Raw genomic sequence first — 21659 nt, 5'->3', positions numbered from 1 at the left:
ACTTTCTCCATTCTTAAACAACTAGTATCTACTTTCTGTCACTATTAGGATCATTTGCATTTTCTAAAATTTTATATAAATAGAATTCTCCTCCTCAATGATTGCATCTGGTTTTGTTATAAAAATAATTTGGTCACCTAGAATGAGTTGGGAAGTATTTACCGTTGATCAATTTTCTGGAAAAGTATGTATAGAATATTATTACATCCTTAATTTTTTTTTATTTTTCATTTTTAGTTATTTATTTTTTTGAGACAGATTTTTCACTCTTGTTGCCCAGGCTGGAGTGCAATGGTGGCGATCTTGCACTGCAACCTCCTCCTCCTGGGTTCAAGTGATTCTCCTGCCTCAGCCTCCTGAGTAGCTGGGATTACAGGCATGCACCACCACACCTGGCTAATTTTGTATTTTTAGTAGAGATGGAGTTTCTCCATGTTGGCCAGGCTGATCTCAAACTCCCAACCTCAGGTGATCTGTCCACTCCGGCCTCCCAAAATTTACCAGAGAAGTCTTCTAGGCCAGGAGTTTTCTTATGTGAAGGGTTTTTAGCCACAAATTTCATTTATTTGTTTCTTCTTGGTATTTGTTACTTTGTGTTTTTTAAGAAAATAATTCATTTTATCTTAGTTATTGAATTTATTGGCATAATGTTGTTTATATTATTTTATTTTTATAATAACAATCAACATTTTTGTCTACTAATTCTATCTTCTTTGTCGTATTTGGGTTAATTTTAACTCATTTATTTTTATCCTCATCATGGGTGAATTTTCCTGCTTGTTTGCATGCCTGAAAATTTTTTATTTGCTGAGAGACCAGTTGGGGAAATATCACATAAAAAATTGAAATTATATGAAAGTCAGAGAAATGTGAATGTTGTCAATGAGAAACAAATAAAATGTGGCCTAGTTTCTATGTAGGGAGCGATCACAATGAACAGGCATCTTCAAAGGACTTACGAGATAGGTAGCATCTCAGATATGCGTGGTAACCAAACATGATTTAAGACAGTAACAGATGGTAGGAACATGGGAGAAAGAGAGTTCAGCAAGAGAGAAGCACTGGAATCTAAGATGATGTGCGGGTTTTTGAGGAAGAGTGACTACACCAGTTTGCTTAGAAATTAGGGTGTGCATAAAAGAAGCAATGGGAAATACCTGCAGCTTGACATTTGACCACATTGTTTGCATGCCATACAACCCTCAGAGATTGCAAATACCTTGAAGAAGGTATTGTTGTGCACACACACAGGTACCCATGCATTATATATGTATATGCGTATATATCAGTGTGGTTTTGTGTGTATCCTTATATATATACACTTATATATACATATATATTCTTATATATGTACTAATATCTATATATAGATATATATTCTTTTACACAGCCCCAGGTGCAGTAATAGATACCCAATAATCATTTATCTAACTGAACTGGGTTTTTAAACACCTTTTTAGCAAAGTTGTCTATACTGCTTGATACAACAGCTGTTAACTTGTTTTGTTACCAAACACAGTAGCCGTCCTCATGCACAATTTTCTGGGTCAGAAACTGCTCAGATTAGAACATCAAGAACATGCCCTCACCCTAAGCTCTGGGAACCAGAACAACTTATCTATGCCAGAAATTAAGAACATTGTTTTCTACTCAGCTTGCCCACCCTGATTGACGAAAGAAGCAAAATCATTATTAAAAAGAATTTTTGCTAAATTAAGGGAACTTGTTTATTTTATGCACATAACTTTGTGCATAAAATATTTTATTTTCAGCTCTGAGAATTTGCCTATTGGATGGCTTAAGAATTAGGTAAATAGGATGTGATTATCTTAAAAATAAAGAAATTATACAGATATATACAATAAAGCCTTAACACTTTGGAACCCACCAGTACAGACCATACAATCATTTGAAAATTATTCATGAAGATGTTTGACCTTATATTATCTAGGAAGAAAGTAAAATAATAGCTGAAATAAGATTGTTGAGGATTGTTGTATATATAATTTGATTACAAAAGCATATTCGCAATTAGGATAGTAATGATATAAATGATTACAATTAGGATAGTAATAATAATATAAATTATTCCATTAAGCTCAAGTTCTAGTTGTAAATAATATTTTTACAATATAAAGGTTTTCCTTTTTATGTAAATAGAAATGTGCACTCATTAATGAAAATTTAGTACAACAAGTGAAGGAGAAAAAATGAGTCCTAGTAACCCCCCAATATACATTTCTATCCAGTCTTTTGGGGTTGGCATAGTGAATATAGGTGTGTATGTGTGTGTGTGTGTGTGCACGTGTGCGTGTGTGTGTATGAGGGGACATGGTTTTACTGAGCTATAACTATACACAATTACATTTTCTAATTGGGTGGTAAAACCTTACAGAAGTGTTTTCCCCCAATAGAAGTTTTATGTCCAATTATAGGTTTATATATCTAATTATGAATTATCAAGATATAATTCATAATATTTTGTTTTTAAACCACATTGAGATCTCTGTGTGAAAGGGCATGTTCATTGTGCAAGCATTAGAGCCTCTTCTTACCAGTTGTAGTTGCAGACGGGATGAATCCCCTAGGAACAACCACAGGCTGTTGTGAGTTAGGAAACGCACTTGTCCGTGGTCTCCGAGGGTACTCATCATCTCATTTGATAATGAAAGATTTCTCCGTTCTTGACTACCTTATTTTGCTTCATTCTCTATTCGTTTATCAGTGTGTTTTGGGTTCATCTGCATATAAAAGAAACCTCAAAATAATTGTGGCTTAAATGCAATTTTTGTTGTTTTTGCATCAGAAACAATCTAGAGATGGGCGATTTCATTCAGGTGGACCCATAGCATGATATCCAGGCCACTTCCATTTTTTCTTTTCTACCATGCTTAGTGTGTGGCTTTCTTTTGCCAGGTCATTTATGATCCCAGATGGCTGCTGGCCTTTAGACAGTTCCGCTGCATTCCAGACAGCAAGAGAACTCCTTCCAGCACAGTTAGCTCTCTCCAAAGAACTGTTCTGAAAGTCTCACCAACAACCTCCATGCACATCTGTGGCAAGAATTTAGTCATGTGACCATACCTAGCTTCAAGAGAGCTTAGAAAATGTAGTGTTTTTAGTGGGAAAATCGCTAACAAATAAAAATAGAATGCAGTTTTTCAGGGAAAAGGAAGGCAACCCTTTGAAGTACTGTTGTTTTTAAACCACCTTATACAACCAAGTTGAACTCAAGTAATTTTCACAAGAAAGACATATGATAGTATATTTCTCAGCTATTGCAGGACTATGGAAAAACAAAAACAAAATCTCTATCTTCTACTTTCATAAATAAAGGACAGTTTGACTAAGAATAATGTTCTTGGGTCATAAGCATTACAAAAATCTCAAAACCCTCCGTATCTTGATCCATTATCATCACATTCGGTGTTTCAGACAAGCCTCAAAGCCAGGCTTAATTTTTCCTTTCTAAGTAACGTGTTTTGGTTGCATTTTTGCTGTGCTTTGTTTTGCTTATTCTGTACTCATAAGACTTATTTATTGGTATATACAATTTATTTTTCAATGTTATTGCCTGCTGATATTTCATGATACAAAAGTAAATGGCACCAAAAAAGTAATTGTTTACAGCTTCCTGAGTAAGACGTTTTCATTTAGGTGTGTCTTTTTTTACCCATAGAGAAATAACTATTTCTTATGGGTGGAGAAATGTCAAATACCTTTGCTGAAATTCTTAACTTGCCTTTGTATCTTCACCCTTGCCATTGAAAATTATCCAAAATAAATTGCTAGGAAGTCTGCTAAATTATCTCTAAGGGAGTGCCTAAAAGTAGCCGCAATCTACTCTCTCTTTTGCAATACCTCTGAATAGAATGGAATAAAATTCTGCCTGATGACTTAGGAAAATAGACAAGTTATCTTCATATTGCTTATCTATAGTATGGAGAGAGTAAGGAATATGTTCCTTTTGTACTTGGTAAACAGCAGTATCTTCAGAAACACGCCACTTACAATTTAATGCATAGAAGTTGCCAAAGCTGTTACAAACTTTTTAAGGTAATTTGTATCACCTTACTTTATTAGCTGCCTATTGCTATATAACAATTATCTCAAAGCTTGGGGCTTAACACACTAATTATCTCATGGTTTCTGTAACTCAGGAATCTAGCTGAGTTCTATATTTTAAAATTCCTCAGAGCATTGGGACACATCATCCTACGGACTCAAACATGAGAAAATATTTTCAAATTTGCCTCAAGTGAAAAACCAGTGCAGTAAATACACTAAGGACACATATATATATATTTTCTAGTCTCAGTTGACTTTTTAAATAACGTTTGCCTTTCGTCTTTGTCTTTATTGCTTTACACAGTGAATAATAGCTAATCTAGCAGTCAGAAAAGCACTCTTTTTTGTTTATTTTATGAAGTCTTCTTTTAATTTTATTTTTTAATTTTTTATTTAGTAGTTTTTTGGGGGGGTACAGGTGGTTTCTGGTTACATGGATAAGTTCTTTAGTGGTGATTTCTGGGATTTTTGTGCACCCATCACCCGAGCACTGTACACTGTACCCAATATATAGTATTTTATCCCACACCCCCTCCCACTCTTCCTCTGTGAGTCCCCAAAGTCCATTATATTATTCTGATGCCTTTGCATTCTCACCGTTTAGCTCCCACTTATAAGTGAGAACATACTATATTTGGCTTTCCATTCCTGAGTTACCTCACTTAGAATAATGGCCCCCAGCTCCATCCAAGTTGCTGCAAAAGACACTATTTTATTCCTTTTTATGGCTGAGTAGTATTCCATGGTACATATATACCACATTTTCTTTATCCACTCATTGGTCAATGGGCACTTAGGTTGGTTCCATATTTTTGCAACTGTGAATTAAGAAGAGCATCCTTTGAATATTCTCCTAGTGCCAACATTGAAAAAACAGAAAAACCATAGAATGAATTATAGGAATATACTTTTCTGAAAATGTCTATATTGTCTTGAATTTTCAGGAAGACTATCTCTGAAATATTGTACTTAAACTAGCTACCTATACTCCTAATATTATTGAGAGCTGAATATAATACCTAATAATTCCTTACATAGTAAAGACTGGTCTTAATTATATCAAAAAAAAACTCTGAAAATAATGCTATTTGTTGACCTAGAAATAGCTATGTTAAAAATCTTAACTGAGTGTATTTAATACTATACTATTTTCCAGATAGTTACAATAAATTCCTTGCTGTTTCTCTCTTTGGCTACTTTTTTGAAATAGACTAAGATGCTTAGTGAAGCAGCTGGAAAGAGGTGACGTTAACGTCGTTGACTTAAAGAAGAATATTGAATATGCGGCATCTGTGCTGGAAGCAGTTTATATCGATGAAACGAGGTAAGTTTTAACCTTCTTCTCTTTAATCTTCTTTGACTTACTCCCCTTTTTCTTCCTCTCTCTTGACCCTCCTTTATCTCAAACAGGAACTTAGAATATCTTCCTGTGAAACCAGAATCAAATCTTATTAAAATTTGAGAGGTTCTTCTTCATGTAGCTAATTAACTGGACTATGATTCTTTAAAATTAATACACATTTTAATCCAAATGTTTGAATGTCATAAAATAGTCAAACACTAAAGTGAAAAAAAAGTCTCCTCTTCCCCCACCCTCACTCTCCTTGGGCTCAGACTTTTAAATGTCAGAGTTACATGTAGGCTTATATTGGTTTTCACTGATGTAAGGATTTTCCCTATTATCTCAAATTTCAGAATCCCTTTAGGAAAATGGATGTTACATGCCCACACATTCTCATGAGATGTGTCTATCAGGCCCTCTATGCAGGGATTGCTAAGGGACATCCCAAATGTGTATTTTTGATCATCCAAATCTAGTCTTATAATTAGCAGTGATAAGGAGATTAGGAAAGGGGGACTTATTTGAAGAGGGTTACCAGCTTAATGCTGTGACCCTCAAGGAGGCTATTCACCGCCTGGAGGATATTTGGCAAATCCAGGAGATGTGACCAGTGTTCTCTTGGTGTTCAAAGATATCTGGTTCCTAATTCTCCGCTCAGAATGGATAAAAGTGATAGGCTAATCAGGGCTACCTGTGAATTCAGAGGTAAGAGGGAACCTGTGGGGAGAGAGGCATGCATTTCCAGCATTTGACATGGAAAAGGTGCTAATTTTTTTCTCAGCCATAAAGCAGGTAGAATAGAGGTCTCTTAAAGTACCAAAGACTACTTAAGTCAAATAGTGAAAAAGAGGCTGCATAGAGTAAGTGATGGTATAAGAGCCAGGGTAGGAATTATAAAAATTCAGCTAACATAGTAGAAAATATATATTCAAAGTACTCTCTTGGTATTAGCAAGTTGTCTCTTAAGGACCCACAAATGGTCCCCAGGAGAAAAAAAAATAGGCAGCATTTGGGCATTTGTCACACAGATGACAGCAAAACCGCCAGTCTAGCCAGACCCTTTGGTCCTATAATTTCCTGCCTCTTGCACCACATTGCTAAACAACCAGAAGCAGCAGTGAGTGGGAATATGGAGATGAGGACACCCACTAGGCCCCTTCCACTCTGCAGGTGTCCATGCCTGTCCCAGGGCTAAGCTTGGGGAACATGAGCAATGTTAAACCGGATGGGCAACTAAATAACATTAGTTTTTATTTACCTATGTGTACTGGACTTCACAGGCACGCGGATACACACACACACACACACACACACACACACACACACACACAGTTTAATAAGTAAAAAATTCACATGATGAAATTCTTGCCTCTACCCTGGTCACAGTCTACTCTGTTTCTCATAAATTTCTTATATATCTTTCCAGCGATTTATTACATATTTTTATTTTGTATTTTTCCCTCATCCTTTCCTGGAAGTTAGTATACTACATAAACAGTCTTTCATTCTTCTTTTTTTCACTGAAAAAGGAAACTTAAAAGTATCCTTTTATTGTATTCTGATTTTTAAAATATTTGACAATGAGAATTTTTACTAATAGCTGGCAGAAGAGGCCATATTGAGAGCTTTGTTGCACAAGCGATTCTTTCTTTGTCTGCAGAATGAAACTCCTCTACTAAAGCATAGCTTGGATAAATTACTTGAGGAAAAGAAAACAGGCTAGGCACAGTGGCTCACACCTATAATCCTAGCATTTTGGGAGGCTGAAGTGGGCAGATCACTTTTGAGACCAGGAGTTCACAACCAGCCTGTGAAACATAGCAAAACCTCATCTCTACAAGAAAACACAAAAATTAGCCAGGTATCGTGGCGTGTTTCTGTAGTCCCAGCTATTTGGGAGGCTGAGGTGGGAGGATAACTTGAGCCAGGGAGGCCGAGGTTGCAGTGAGCTGAGACTGTGCCACTGCACTCCAGTCTGGGTGACGGACTGAGATCATGTCAATAAATAAATGAATAAAAGAAGGAAAGAAGAAAGAATAAAAGAAGAAAGAAAGAGGGAGAGAAACAAAAAGAAAAAGAAAGAGAAAGAATGAAAGAGAAAGAAAGAACGAAAGAAAGAAAGAAAGAAAAAGAAAAAAGGAAAGAAAGAAAGGGAAAGAGAAGGAAATAAATAGAAAGAAAGAAAGGAGAAATAAAGAAATTATTTTCTTGGTGAATGTTTACTGGATGTGTATGAATGTACATGATTCTTCTAAGTAAACAGAATCCAAAGTGCAAATTTTAAAAATACCTGATGTTTTTCCCTTGCTCCCTCATTTTTATGTGTGCTCTTATTGTTCACAAGATGACTGAACTTAACAGGTTTAAGATTTATTCAATATGTTCTTGAACAGATATTTTTTTTTCTATTTATCTATAAAACTTAAGAACCAAAGAACGATTTGAAGATTTCATTATTCACCTTCTAATGGCATAATGCTAACTACCTGGTTTGCCTAAGTATCCTGTCTGTCATTTAATAGATTATTATATGCTTTATTTATTTATTCATTTTTCTGGTGCATTTCCTTTCCCTGAAAAGTATGACTCCATGGATATTTGCTAACTTAGTTCCCCGTGATCCCTAACTCATTTAAATGTATGTTATACCTAAAGTATAGCCCTTTTTCATTTGAAAATTGCTCTTTTGCGGGGAAAAGAGGTTGAGCACAATGCTGCCCTGCTTCGTGGTAGAAATTCATTAATTTTTTTCCTTCTTATAACAAAACATTCCATCTCTTAACACCACATTATTCCTAATATTTACTCCAAATTTTTATTATTTTATTATAACGCTTCCATGGCATCATGAGTTTTAAATTGGATTAATAATAATACCCCACATTTGTATCATCTTCAAAGGGCTCTTAGGTTCATTATCTTGCATTAGTGTCACCACAATCCTATGTGATTGGCAGGATGATTATTACTTTCTACATTTTGCTACTGAGAGAATTAAAGCTCTTAGAAGGAAAATGGTTTGACACAGGTCATGGATGGAAGTGTTGGCAAAACTGGGACTAAAACCTAACCCATGACTTCTTACTTAGTACTCCTTCCTCTATACCTGGCTCTTCTCAGAGTATTCCTATAAAACAGAATGGTTTTTGATGACCTCTGAAAGATTTAGATGACAACATATAAAACATTGTGATAGCTGGAATTGTAAATCCTGTAGCTAACATGTATTAAGGGCCTACTATGTGCTAAAAAATCTTCTAAGCATTTTATACGTACCATTTTATTTAAACATCATAAAAGTCCTATGAAATAGAAACTCTATTATTACCAGATTGTATATGAGAAAACTTAAATCACAGAAAAGTTACATAGCTTACCAAAGGGAAGACAGGGAGTTGAAGAGTTGGATTAGGGCCTTGGCAGTCTGACTCTAGGGCTTGGGCTATGAAGTGCAATTCTCATACTCATCCCTTTTCTAACATTTGACGAAAAGGTGACTTCAGAGACACTGAAGTTTGATGAAAGTGCACAGGTTGTCAGGATCATCAGCCCCAGTGGTGTACGGATTGTGTGGCATCTCTTTCCAATTCTGCCTTCAGTAATTTCATGTGGCTAGCTTGAAAATGGCTACCATGGGAGTATTCACACCCATGAAAAATAACGTGCTACAAATCAGAGTTTATTTTTTTCTGGAGTCTGTTATTAAACATTTACCATCATACCACAGGTCAGACCTAAGATTACCTCTTACAAATCTCCTAAGAGCTGTGATTTTATGATCAAAATATCAGCTTAAGAATTTTTAGAACAATAATAATTTATGTGGTTGATTTTCTATATACTTAGTAAGACACAGCAGTAAACTGAGGATGTTTCTGTTGAGATGTCCATACAGTTATTAAAGTACTGTTTCCCTTAAAACTATCAGTAAAACAGAGATTATGTAAAAGGAGTCAGGTCCAAGAAGCATTTAGTTGCTTTTAAACTTTAAAAACCTTTTGACTTCTGAAATGTTTTTTGATAGAAAATTCTCTTTCTAGAAAAAAATGATTCCATGAGTATTCCAGAGAGGTATTGTTTGAAAGTTGGGCTGGACTGAAAGAAAAAAGTCAGCACAAAATAAAGCAGTGTAAAAACACAAATTATTAATTGGTTTAAAACACACACACATACAGAGCCTTAATGACTGCAGAATTTCAGTTAAGAAAGCAATCAAAACAAAAATCTCCCTTTAAAGATGATTTTGGTGAGAAAAATAAAAACAGTTTCTGAATTCTGACTCTTAGTAGAGATAATAGCACAATACGCTAATGAATATGACTGCTGGATTTTTTAAAAGACATTTTCAAATGCAAATGCCAATCCTTTATGAGTCTTGTATTCAGAAGTGTCTCTAGAGGCTATTGTTTTTCAAACTTACAAAGTTTTAATCCAGAAACATGTAGCCTAAAAAAATATGTTCGATTTTCCTTATTTGGATTGGGATATTGCCAAGCAAAGTAGCATCTTTGGCCTCATGAATGGCTGGGCAGGCAGCTGCCTGAGAGGTATACTTTCAAGATGAGTATTGTGCCTACTAATACCTCCTAAAAACACAATTTATAACTAACTTTCTTTGGTTAACATGAACCCATCTGTCTCATAATTACGATGATTAGCGCTTAGACTCTGGATTCAGAAAGAGTAGGTTGTTCGAAGCCTGGATTCTCTATTTAATGCTCTTTCTTTAAGGAAGTTACTTTACATCCCTGGCTTTGTCATCTACAAAATAACAGTAAGGACAATGTTCACTTCATAAAGTTGACATGAGAATTAAATGTGTAACAATGCCTAATGGTAAAATTTAAATAATAACAAGATGTTTCTATTTTAAATAAAATTCTTATTTGTTACGTATGAGTAAAATGCAAATAACTCTGGGATACATAACACATGAAGGTATATGATTTACATATTCTAATGAAGGTATCAAATGCTTCCCTGAGAGCAGTTTTTAATCCTGAGAAAATGAAAACAGGTGGGTGCTGGTCACCAAGGAATGAAAGCATAAAATTATGGAAAAGAGTGCCTTTCCCTTAATACAGAGTCACATTATCTCTGTAAAAACATCAGTTGACTTTTGTGTCTTGCTAAATCTAAGGATCCTTAATTTGGGGTTAGATACTGCATTGATGTCAATCAGTACTTTGAGAAGTTAGTCTGGTAGAAAGAAATTGAGTGACATTTTAGGGTACATTAGAGGCTAAGATCATTGAAATCACTGAGTAGAGGGACTTTTCAAGGAATCTTCACTCATTTAACAAATACCTGTTGAGTACCTGAAATGAATACCAGACACACTGGTAATCAGAATCAGGAGCAAAATTGTACAGGCAGCTGGTGGCTAGAAATGGGTCTAGAATTGTGAAGACAAACCTAGGCACAAGAACAAATGCTCAAATAAGAAACAGAGAGATTTAGAGAGAGACCCAAGCAACAGTGACAGATTACAAGGAGGAAACACCAAGTATCAACAGTAACTGATAACCAGAGGGAGTAACATGGGGTAAGAATGGGGTAAGAATTTATACAGAGTCAGACTTCCAAACCAGATATGTCTAGACTTCTAGACTTGCAGGCATTTTTGAGTATTAATGAGTTTGTTCTCTGGCAAAGCTCTCCCTGCCTATTCTTAAAGACATGGCTTCTAACAAGAGGACTAAAGGTAAAATATGTCTGGAATATGCTAGATACATGTGCATGGAAGCTCAGAAATATAGTGCCAATTAGAGATGTGAATTATAACTCAAGGGTCTCAGAATTTTTAAATATCTTTACTTTGATGCTAACCTTCAATAGTTGGAGCTCCGTTACTATTTGAACATGTTCTCCATCCTAAAGTTCTTGAGAATGGCCAGTGAATGTTTACTTATTTCACCAGTCTGTCCTGGCTGTCACTTTCCTTTGCAGCCAGCTCTCTGGCTTCAGACTGATGAATTGTTCCTTTGCATTTTTTTCTTCTTACCTATTTTTTTCCTCAAGTCCAGCTATCTATAGCCAGGATCCCAAGCATGAGCTCAATCCCTTCCTCCTGTTCTCCATACTGAAGCTAAAATCAGCTATAACTGCTATAAGGCATTAGTGATAGATGCTTTCTTTTTTCTTTCTTTCTTTTTTTTTTTTTTTTGAGAAGCAGTCTGGCACTGTCGCCCAGGCTGGAGTGCAGTGGTGCAATCTCGGCTGACTGCAAGCTGCGCCTCCCGGGTTCACACCATTCTCCTGCCTCAGCCTCCCGAGTATCTGGGACTACAGGCGCCTGCCACCACGCCCGGCTAATTTTTTGTATTTTTAGTAGAGACAGGGTTTCACTGTGTTAGCCAGCATGGTCTCGATCTCCTGACCTTGTGATCTGCCCGCCTCGGCCCCCCAAAGTGCTGGGATTACAGGCGTGAGCCACCGCTCCCGGCCGATAGATGCTTTCAAAATCTACAACTTAAGCCCGTTCATAGAGGTCCCTTATCAAGCATCTTGCTGCATCCTCTAATGCCTGATGCCCATGCCACAGAGACCTTCCACTACAGAAGTCCTTTTGACATGTCTTGCTGTCCTGAGTTCAGGACCTCAAGTTCTGTGACCAAAATAAAGATAGGGGGCAATCAAAATTAATGTCATTCATCTCTAAGGATCAATCCCTATGTTAAAAGACTGTGCAGTCTAAATTCACATTTAGAAAAAACATGACAGTTTTCTAAAGGACACAGAACCTGAGTGATGCAGCTATGCTCATGGTGAAGACAAGTTTGAGCATTACTTTCTGGAGATGTTTAGCCTCTTGGAATCCCGTGTCTCAGTCTTCTAAATGCCAGAGGAGAGCCCTTAATTTTTTTAGTGTAACTAAAAGACCTATTCAAAATATTTTTTATAAAACAAAAAAGTTAGTCTGCACTGAAGGTAAAATAAAGCCTATCTATGTAGACTAAACCAATTTTTTGACTTTTCAAATGTCAAAGTTTTTTCACTTTCAACTATTAAGGTTTAAAAAACGCTTGGAATTCCATATCAAAACGGGCTACCATGTTATCCTAGTAATTTAAATCAAGGGAGGGGATAAAATTGGAGGTGTGGAACAGGATGGTAGTTAAGGACAGGCAGGTAGTTAAGGAAAACATGAGTATTTAAGGCAAGGCATGGAGTTACCAAAGAGGAGACTAGAAAGAATAGACACCAAAGCAACAGGCATATATGACAAATATGAATTGCCAAATTAGCAGAAAGCAGGGTTACTGAAAAGGGTAAATCAAATGCCACAGTGTAAACCACTGGATGAGTTGGGAGATTCCTAATGCCCTGAAGTAGAGTTTCAGCAAAGAGAAAAAGCTACCAGCCAGAAGATGATACTATGAGGAATTAATGTGGAATGGCTTCGTGAAGAAATTAGTATAGACTATTTTTCCAGAATCTGCTAGAGTACAAAAAACAGAGATAGACCAATCTACTGATTTGGACATATACTTGAGGAATCCTTTTTGTATGTTTTTGTTCACATTGTTTTTAGGATGAAAGGCTGGTATCTGTAGCCCAGAAACAAAAAGTTTAAAAAACATGTTTAGCATGACAAGAAAAAAAATGCTTCCTAGAAAGATTAGGTCAAGAAGTCATCCTTGGGAACTTATCTAGGAAGAGAGAAATAGCCAAACAATGGTTGAAAATGTTGATGTGGCCAGGTGCGGTGGCTCACGCATGTAATCCCAGCACTTTGGGAGGCCGAGGCGGGTGGATCATAAGGTCAGCAGATCACAAGGTCAGGAGTTCAAGACCAGCCTGGCCAATATGGTGAAACTCCCTCTCTACTAAAAATACAAAAATTAGCCAGGTGCACCAGTGCACACCTGTAGTCCCAGCTACTTGGGAGGGTGAGGCAGGAGAATCGCTTGAACTCAGGAGGCAGAGGTTGCAGTGAGCTGAGACCACGCCACTGCACTCCAGCCTGGGTGACAGAGCAAGACTCTGTCTCAAAAAAAAAAAAAAAAAAAAAAAAAGAAAAAGAAAGTATAGATGAACTTGGAGCTAACTAGTGCACAGCCAAGGGTCTTCAAGTAAGCAAAACATGACTAGCATTGTAAAATCCGAAAGATTTCATTTTAAACTCAGTATTTCATTTTAAACTCAGCTGCTTAGCATGGGTAAATGCACTGCAATAGTTATGGCTAACGTATGAATAATGAGCTGCTAAACTTGGGGAATGATGTGGAGAGCAAACTCTTTATGTTTAATCACTACAACCTGCACATCATGATGGCACTCACTCATGTGTGCTCCTTTGGCATTTAGAGTCAGAATAAGAGAGAGGAAAAAGAGAAATAGATTGGGCTGATGAACGGCTTTTATTAATATTTCAATTGTAAGTGACAGGAAACCCAACCAAGCCAGTTTAAACAAATGATTAACTTATTGGCTTTCATGGCCAAAATATTGATGGCTAGTGGTGACTATAAACATAGGTTGATCTAGGGCACAAATTATGTCAGCAGGTCCACCTCTGTTTTGCTTGCTCTGGAATGGTTCTGTTGATGTTTTGTCTGGTAGCAAGATGGTGACAGTATTTCCAAGCTTCACATCCTCACACCATCAAATCCAACAGGAATGAGAAAAGTTTTCTTTCCCAGAGGATCTGATAAGCATATCCTTACGTTTCATTGGCTCTAGTTAGGTAACATATTTATCCCTCAACCAGTCATTGTGTCCAGGGGAGTTGAATATACAAGGTCAGTGGTCAAGCATCCCATGAGAAAGATAGGTGGTCAACTCTATTTAAGTCATAACGCTTAAGAGCTGAGAATGGAGGAGAGTGCTTTCTCAAACCACAACTGTGTTCTCTCTGCAGTGAAAACTAAAATGTTTCTGTTAGTGTCACAAACAGGGGACCTGGATCGGGGTTTGTGTGGGATGTGGTGGAAAGCCCTTGATTGGCAGTTCAGCAACTCCTTTCTTGGCTTTGCTCCTACTAATGATTAGTCTCTAATCATTGTTTTTTTCACGCGGAAGATAAAGTCTCTAGTCCCTTTTTGTTCTGGAATTGTGTGATTTTATCCATGGTTCCAAAGTCCCCCTGTAAAGACCTGCTCATGACTCAATTACCCTGACTACCACGAGGGTGACAGGAGGAAACTGCTTATCATTTGCTTAGCATTTATAAATATGGGCTCTTGTATTCTTCAAATTATTTCCATTTGGAAAAGTCCCTGAGGAAATCAGTTTGAGGAAAATGTGCTAAGACGCTGCTGGAGCTCAGTGAATCATTAAAAATCAAGTAATGATTTTTCTGAATTCCATTTTTATGGTGTGAGTTGTGGGGAGGGGTGGCTGTTTGGAGTGTTGTGTTTGTAGGCTGTTCTCACCCTGTAGGTGGAGTGTGAAAATCACTTAGAAAAAGTTGCAATACTTTTTGGTTGGTTTTCCTATTTTCTGTCCATCTGTGGTGTGTTACTTTCTACAAACTTTCAAAAACAGCCTCACTCATGAAAAGGGGGAAAAAAACCTGACCAGATCTTTTGAGAAATGACTAACAAAAAAGCTCTATGTGTTGAATAAGATCTGACTATTTGTGATGTTTTGATTCAATGTAATATAAATGAATATTTCCTGCATTTTAAAAAGATGTTTTAAATATTATTCTTTTCTAATAATGATAATAATAATAATGAAAATTGTTTGACAGTTAAATCCAAGGCAACATATTATTCAATTTGCATATATGATTCCATATAATTCTCAAAAATGCCTATAAATTAGATACTTATATTCTTTCTACTATAAAGTTAAAAAATTAATTTAAGGCATAAAGTAATTGACTTGCTTAGGATTATATAATTATTAAGCATCAGAGACAAGTTCAAACTTGAATATATCAAACATCTGTTTTCCTCTTTTTTCCTAGCCAACAGAACCCATTTTTTCCTTATTATTTACTCCCTTTTTTAAGGCCAAGTGGATTCAGGGGACACCAACATCAGCCCCAGGCTCATGATGGATGGCTCCTAATTGATATTAACCAGTTATTATTCTCCAGTTCACTAATCAGTGAGTTTAGGCTTGGACATGTGATATGATTCTGGCCAATGAGAATTGCATAAAGGGCAGAATGAAGGGGGTGCTGGCAGAAGGTTTCCTCTTCATAGGAAGGGTGTCTTATGCTTCTGGGTGGTATGTCTACATCTGATGCTTACAATGAATACGGCCATCTTGCTTCAAGCAGAAAGCTAAACCTAATACTAAAGTTGTTCATGTAGAAAGATGAAGGAAACCTTAGTCCTTGGTGATATCGTTGACTTCCTGATTAAAAAATCCCTTACTGGAGTCAACTTACTTTTAACTGTTTTTTAAGGAAATCAATCAATTTCTACATTATTTGAGCCACTTTCATTTAGGTTTGATGTCACTCGTTATTGACAGCATTCTTACAACCAGGTAGGTAGGACTTGCTCCAAATTCATATTCTTCATCTCTAATCCTTCCCAGGAGTCACTTTACCCTAGCGATAAATCCTAATGCAAATGTTTGATTTCTAAGTTAGCCACTAATAATTCATAATCTATTTTCCCATGAAACGAGGTAATAGGTTGTTTCCAAGGTAACCCTCAAAACATTGATCCCATCATAAAGTCGAACAACATAGGTTTTTCTTGAGCATGTGTCATAGGTGTTTCTTGAGCAAGTATCAAGTAGTAGAAATAAGGGACTTACATTTTTCTACATACAAAGATGTCTGTACATTCTTTACTAAATTTATATAGCCTACTTCCAAATATATTTTTCTTCTGTCTACTCTCCGTATCTTTTATCTCGTTTCCATCCCCATCAGTCTAGCTGGAGTCACCATTATCTGTGAGGCTGTCTCAGGCCTATCTGTCTAGACACACATTAGTCAGTTCCACACAGGGACCCTGCCATCCTGCAGGCTCCACCCAGGAGTAGGGGCTGGGGATAGGGTGGGGCATTCAGCTGGCTTCTGCTGCAGGATCCTGGAAACTTATCTGGGGCATGCTCCCGCCCTCCTCACAGTTTGTCTTGGATTAGAGGTCAGGCAGGATCCAGTGTTCCTTCTCAAGATCTTTCCTGCCTTCCTTTCTGACTACTCTTCATTAGTCTGGGATATCTTTGGTTAATCACAGGAATGGGAACTTTGCTCTGACTCATCACATGTTCTTCTATTATCTTTTCCTGGGTCTCTCTTCCTTCCATGGGACATGGATTTTTCCCTCCTTCAGGTATTGTGTGTCATTTACAACTTGAGTCAGTGAGTGAATTCATGGCTGACCTTATATACAAAGAGTTACAGGATCACAGAAAATACTTTTTAAATTGTTTTTTTAAACATTTTTACACATGAAAATTATCTTTTTCTACATTAAACAGGACGTGACTAAAAACATTGACATATACAACATATGCATCAAAATAAGCAAATAAAAATGACTTTATTCCTCATCTGGACTAATACCTAACTAGTGCAAATACTTGAATATTTTAAAAATCCCTAAAACCAGAGACCCTATGCCTATGTTTTTTATAATTTTATTCATTTATTCAACAAATATTTATGAAGGACACACTATATACACTGATACTTATTTCGCTATTCTGTTTGGCTACCGTTACCTCCCAGTTGTCATCATCCCTACTATTTTGGCCTCGTGGGTTTAGAAAGAATTATATTCCTTATCTCCCCTTACACTCTTGTCTTCCAAATATACCCCTGCTCTACTGAGGACACATTCTCCACCCACGGTCTGTTGAAAATTGACTTTTTTAGTTCGCAATCAAGTAACATACAGATAATTCCCATTCGTAACATCATTATAAAAGATTCATTAATTAAAATACTTTCATGGGGACTCTTCTGACTGTTCCTCCTGATATAATTCACCAACATGCCTCATCACTGATGGTGAAATAACGTGCATAAGGAAATAAGCAGTGCCATTCAGTACATGTCATAGAAAATAAGTAAATCGTATTTTCTTGGTATAGAGCTTCCCTTAATTGGCAAGCTGTGAATGAAGGAGAACAGTGTTCTCAAACCTTAGTAGTCATTGAAATCACCTGAAGGGCTCGTTAAACCAGGGTGCTGGGCCTCACTCCCAGACTTTCTGATTCAATAGGTCTTAGAGCATGGGAAGTTTCATGTCTAACAAGTTCCCAGGTGATGCTAATTCTTCTGGTCTAGTGACAACAATTTGAAATTACTCTTCTAGATGATGTCACAATGAGACCACACATTAAAAAAAAGAGAAACAGAGAGACCATTAGAAATTTGATGTTTAGAAATTTAAGGTCTTATCAAGACTATGCCCCAAGTGTTGTTCCAAGTTGTAAATGAGATAACTTTGTGCTAAAATGCCCCCAACTCCAACCTTTTTTTGTACTGATAAAGGAACTAAGTCTCACGTGGATGAAATATTTTTTCCAAAACTACACAGCCAATAGGTGATGAAGCCAGGAGTTTGACTCCAGAGGCAGTCTTTCTAACTACAGAGGATGCTTATTAATCAAAATTTGTTAATCAGTGGAGCATTAGGCTCTGTGCCTAATGGAATATTTTCAAAAATGTTTTTGAGCCAAGAGGATTTCCCGGTGGGAAGCCAAGAGTCATCAGCAAGGCTTTGGGCAGTTTTCTGCCTCACCCATTATCCCCAATTCCATCCCCAAACGACTCCAAAAATATAATCTTGATCCCAGCTCTCCAAGCAATTTGACTCTTTCTCAGGCCCTTCCCCTCAACATTCTTTGGGTCCTTTCTGCCTCTCCTGGGGGACAGGACCTCCACTCCTCCACCTTTGCTTCCTAGATTGGGTACGGGGGAGGCACCAAGCACTCCGTAGGTCTTACTTTGGAGAAAGCCACATCTAACTGCAATATTATCCTTACTTGACCTCATTTACGCCAAGATTTGCCTTTTGGGAATTGAGCTAAGGTCGGCATAACTGACTTCTCCACCCAAAAGTTCAGTCTTCATAGTCACTCATATACAATGGTCATCTTCTCACAATTAAAAAAAAAAGTTGGGTCAGGGAGAGGCTAACTATACCAGAGGAACATTGAACAAATCTATCAGGAAACTGTTTTTTTTTTTTTTTTTTTTTTTTTTTTTTTAAAAAAAACAGCTATTGAGATAAATTTGTAAGCTTGCCATTTTAAATCCTTTTTGGAACAAAACAGGGAATAAATAAACATGCTTCAGTGGCAGCCTGAAAGAAATAATTCAAATGTATTTAGCACTTAGTAAGTAGGTTACTGACAAGTAGATATGGCATTTCAAATGTATTACCTATTTCCATCCTGACATTTAATTTATTGTACTTCAGTGTCCAGAAATTTTGTCATCCAGATATATTTCTCTATGAGAAAACAATTCAACATACTAGCACTGGAAATTAAATTCAAGCTTCCTCCAACTAAAGATTTCCTGACAGATCAAACTCCTTTAAGACTTTTTAAGATCAGTTCTTTTTAACCATAAGTTTCAAGGCAGAGAGGAGATAGAGAAAATGATTACTGGCATTAGCATTGACCGAATGTGAAGGCAGTCTGGGTACTCAGTAAGAAAAAAATGCATTTAAAGTGGAGGATAACTTATCGATCAGTAACTCAGACCCCGAAACCAGACATACATGACCAAAAAATGTGACGTGGACCCTCCTGGTTGAATGACTTTGCACAAATCACTCAAGACATCTGTGCCTCAGTCTATTTATCAGTAAAATAGAAGTAGCAATAATAATTAGATCTTCCTCGTGGTGGTATTATGAGGATTAAATAAGCTAAAGCTTGGTTTCTTGCCTGGTTCTTAGTAAGAAAGCAATAAAGCAGCTGGCATTATCATCCATATCGCTCCTCAAACAGTTCTGGAGCCTGAGTGAAGGATTGGTGTTACCTTTAGAGTTTGGTTTGTTTTTTGTTTTTGGGGGGGTTTGGGGGGTAAGGGTGAAGAAGGGTACAAGCAGCTCAGAACACAGACATAGGTTAATCAAAGAAATAATACTAATGGACTCTCCTAGGAGGAAACCACTTACTCCAACAAGAGTATTCCTACTATGGAAAGATGAATCACCCTTAATTCCTCCAGCTGTCCTGGAAGATATTTGCAACGTACGAGTTCAGTATCACCTTTAGTCTCAGGCCAGTGAAGCTGCTTCCCTGGGCACCATTCCCCACTTCAAGGGGCCTGACAAGGGTTCTCTTTGGTGTTCCTCTCCACATGGTGTGCCCCGCAAGACCAAGAACAACCTGAAGCCCATGGCCTTCTTCCCCCTCCAGATACTATAGGACCCTGGAATTCCCTGCTCTTCCCAATATGTTCCTTTACCTTATTTTGGGCAGAAGACCCCAGAATTCTCTACCCAAAGTCCCCAAGCCTGTCTCCTACATCTTACTGGGCTTTCTTATTAGGTCTTTCCTCTCAAGGGACCCAGGACGCTATTGGTGTTTGTACCCTTTCAAACCAAGGAGTGGCCAAGAAGCAGCTCCTTTCAAAGCTAGGTAGGTTGATGGAGACTGTACTTGGGGGCTGAGGTTTCCACCTGTGGTGCAGAGTGGTGCTGCAGGTTGCTGGCCCAGCGCTGTCACACAAGGAGCTGAGAACTTTCAGTTCACCCAACTTGTCTGTCTTTTATGAAACTTATTAAAATGTAGAAGGATAGAACATATAGCAGTTTAGTCACCTGATATGTAACTTTAAAATATTTAGTTAAATGGTATTTAGATGAAATATGCTCCCACCCTGGGCCCATCAAATGTTAGGGGAAAGAACTGAATGAGTTCATTGCTGCGTGAAACATGTCCTTTATAAGAATGGTAAAGCAGGACAGGAACATTTCAAACTTGAGAAACCAGTATCTCCTAACCGCACCTAGCACTTGAATTTTAGCACTTAGAAGGTGTAATTGCGGGTACCAATTGCCCAGAAATAACCACATCAGTACACGAATGTAATCATTTTCCAAGAGTCCACTGTGGACAGAAATATTTTCACTGACATATAATTGTAAGAGTCAAAATCCCATGACCTCTGCTTCCGTGGCCGCCTCCTTCTTTACTTCCCTTCCCTGCAAACTTTTTAGTTCAAAATATAAGCCCTTTGGGAGTTATGTCATCTGATTTCAAGAGAAAATTATGATTATAAATAGCTCCGAAGGATTAGTTGAGTCACAGATTGGATGCAGGGTCAGTTTTCACAGTTCACTGGCCCCCATCTGCACCCAGGTCGTGTTTAGAAACCCCCGACTTTATGCTTTATTGACTCCACTGGGACTAAAACCAAAGTCGTATCAAACACCAGTGGGAGCATTTTTCAGAGGTAAACAGTGGTAACATTTTATACATATATTCCTTATCGTTTCTTTTTCTGTATAGCACATTTTAAGAATTGCTTTTTTCTTTCTTTTTTTTTTTTTTTTTTGACAGTCTTGCACTTGTGGCCCAGGCTGGAGTGCAGTGGTGTGATCTTGTCTCACTGTAACCTCTGGTTCTGGGTTCAAGTGATTCTCCTGTCTCAGCCTCCCCAGTAGCTGAGATTACAAGCATGGTGCACCACCACGCCCTGTTAAATTTTTGTATTTGTAGTAGAGAAAAGGTTTCACCATGTTGGCCAGGCTGGTCTTGACAAATTTAAAAATTCCTAAGGAAAATGTACCAGTCATCATTTTTTCATGTTGTATGTTTCTTAAAAACAAAGTCTTCATTTTTAAAAAGCATTTACAATGTAAATGATTATTCAAACTCTGCCCTTTAACATTAGAATAAAGAGCAATGAAGCTATTAGATGTTTGTAAAACAAAATTAACTATGATAGTTGAGATCCTATTTTATTATCCTCCTTGCACAAATTTCTTTCAAAAATGAAATGAGGACAAAATGTAGTCATATATGTTTTACATGTGGCATAATCTTATACAAGTATTCAGATATTTTCATGTCTTAGATAAATGTATAGGAAAATTCTTTATAATAATTCTCTGTCCATGAAAAGTACAGGATGACAATGACTAGTCCATATTACATTATAGTTTTTGTTCCTGCACTGTCTAGCGTGGTCAGGTGAAACTTGAGGAGCTGCTCATTTTGCTCAGACGGAAGAAGACACAGAGTACAAGGCGGGTACGAGGGAAAGGGAAAATGAATAAGTAAGAAGAGGTGAATGGAGGGGAGTAGGGAGAAATATGTCTTTAGGTTTATGAGTTATTTTCAAAATGTATTCAAATTTAGGTTTGAT

The 21659-nt window shown here is 37.2% G+C and overlaps 1 protein-coding gene across 3 annotated transcripts in view; it reads left to right on the top strand.

Annotated features, from left to right (window-relative positions):
• The window catches only part of PDE1A (phosphodiesterase 1A), a 384349-nt gene that overhangs the window by 257754 nt on the left and 104936 nt on the right, over positions 1 to 21659 (top strand). For all 3 annotated transcript variants that reach the window (XM_030803171.1, XM_030803172.1, XM_003253813.3), the window contains exon 3: positions 5279 to 5392. In XM_030803171.1, coding sequence (XP_030659031.1) covers positions 5279 to 5392 — 114 coding nt within the window. The remainder of the gene's footprint in view (positions 1 to 5278; positions 5393 to 21659) is intronic.

Source organism: Nomascus leucogenys, chromosome 22a, assembly GCF_006542625.1.
Source record: "Nomascus leucogenys isolate Asia chromosome 22a, Asia_NLE_v1, whole genome shotgun sequence".
Classification (NCBI taxonomy): Eukaryota; Metazoa; Chordata; class Mammalia; order Primates; family Hylobatidae; genus Nomascus; species Nomascus leucogenys.
Note: the sequence above shows the minus strand (reverse complement) of the source record. Positions and strands in the feature narration are given on the sequence as shown.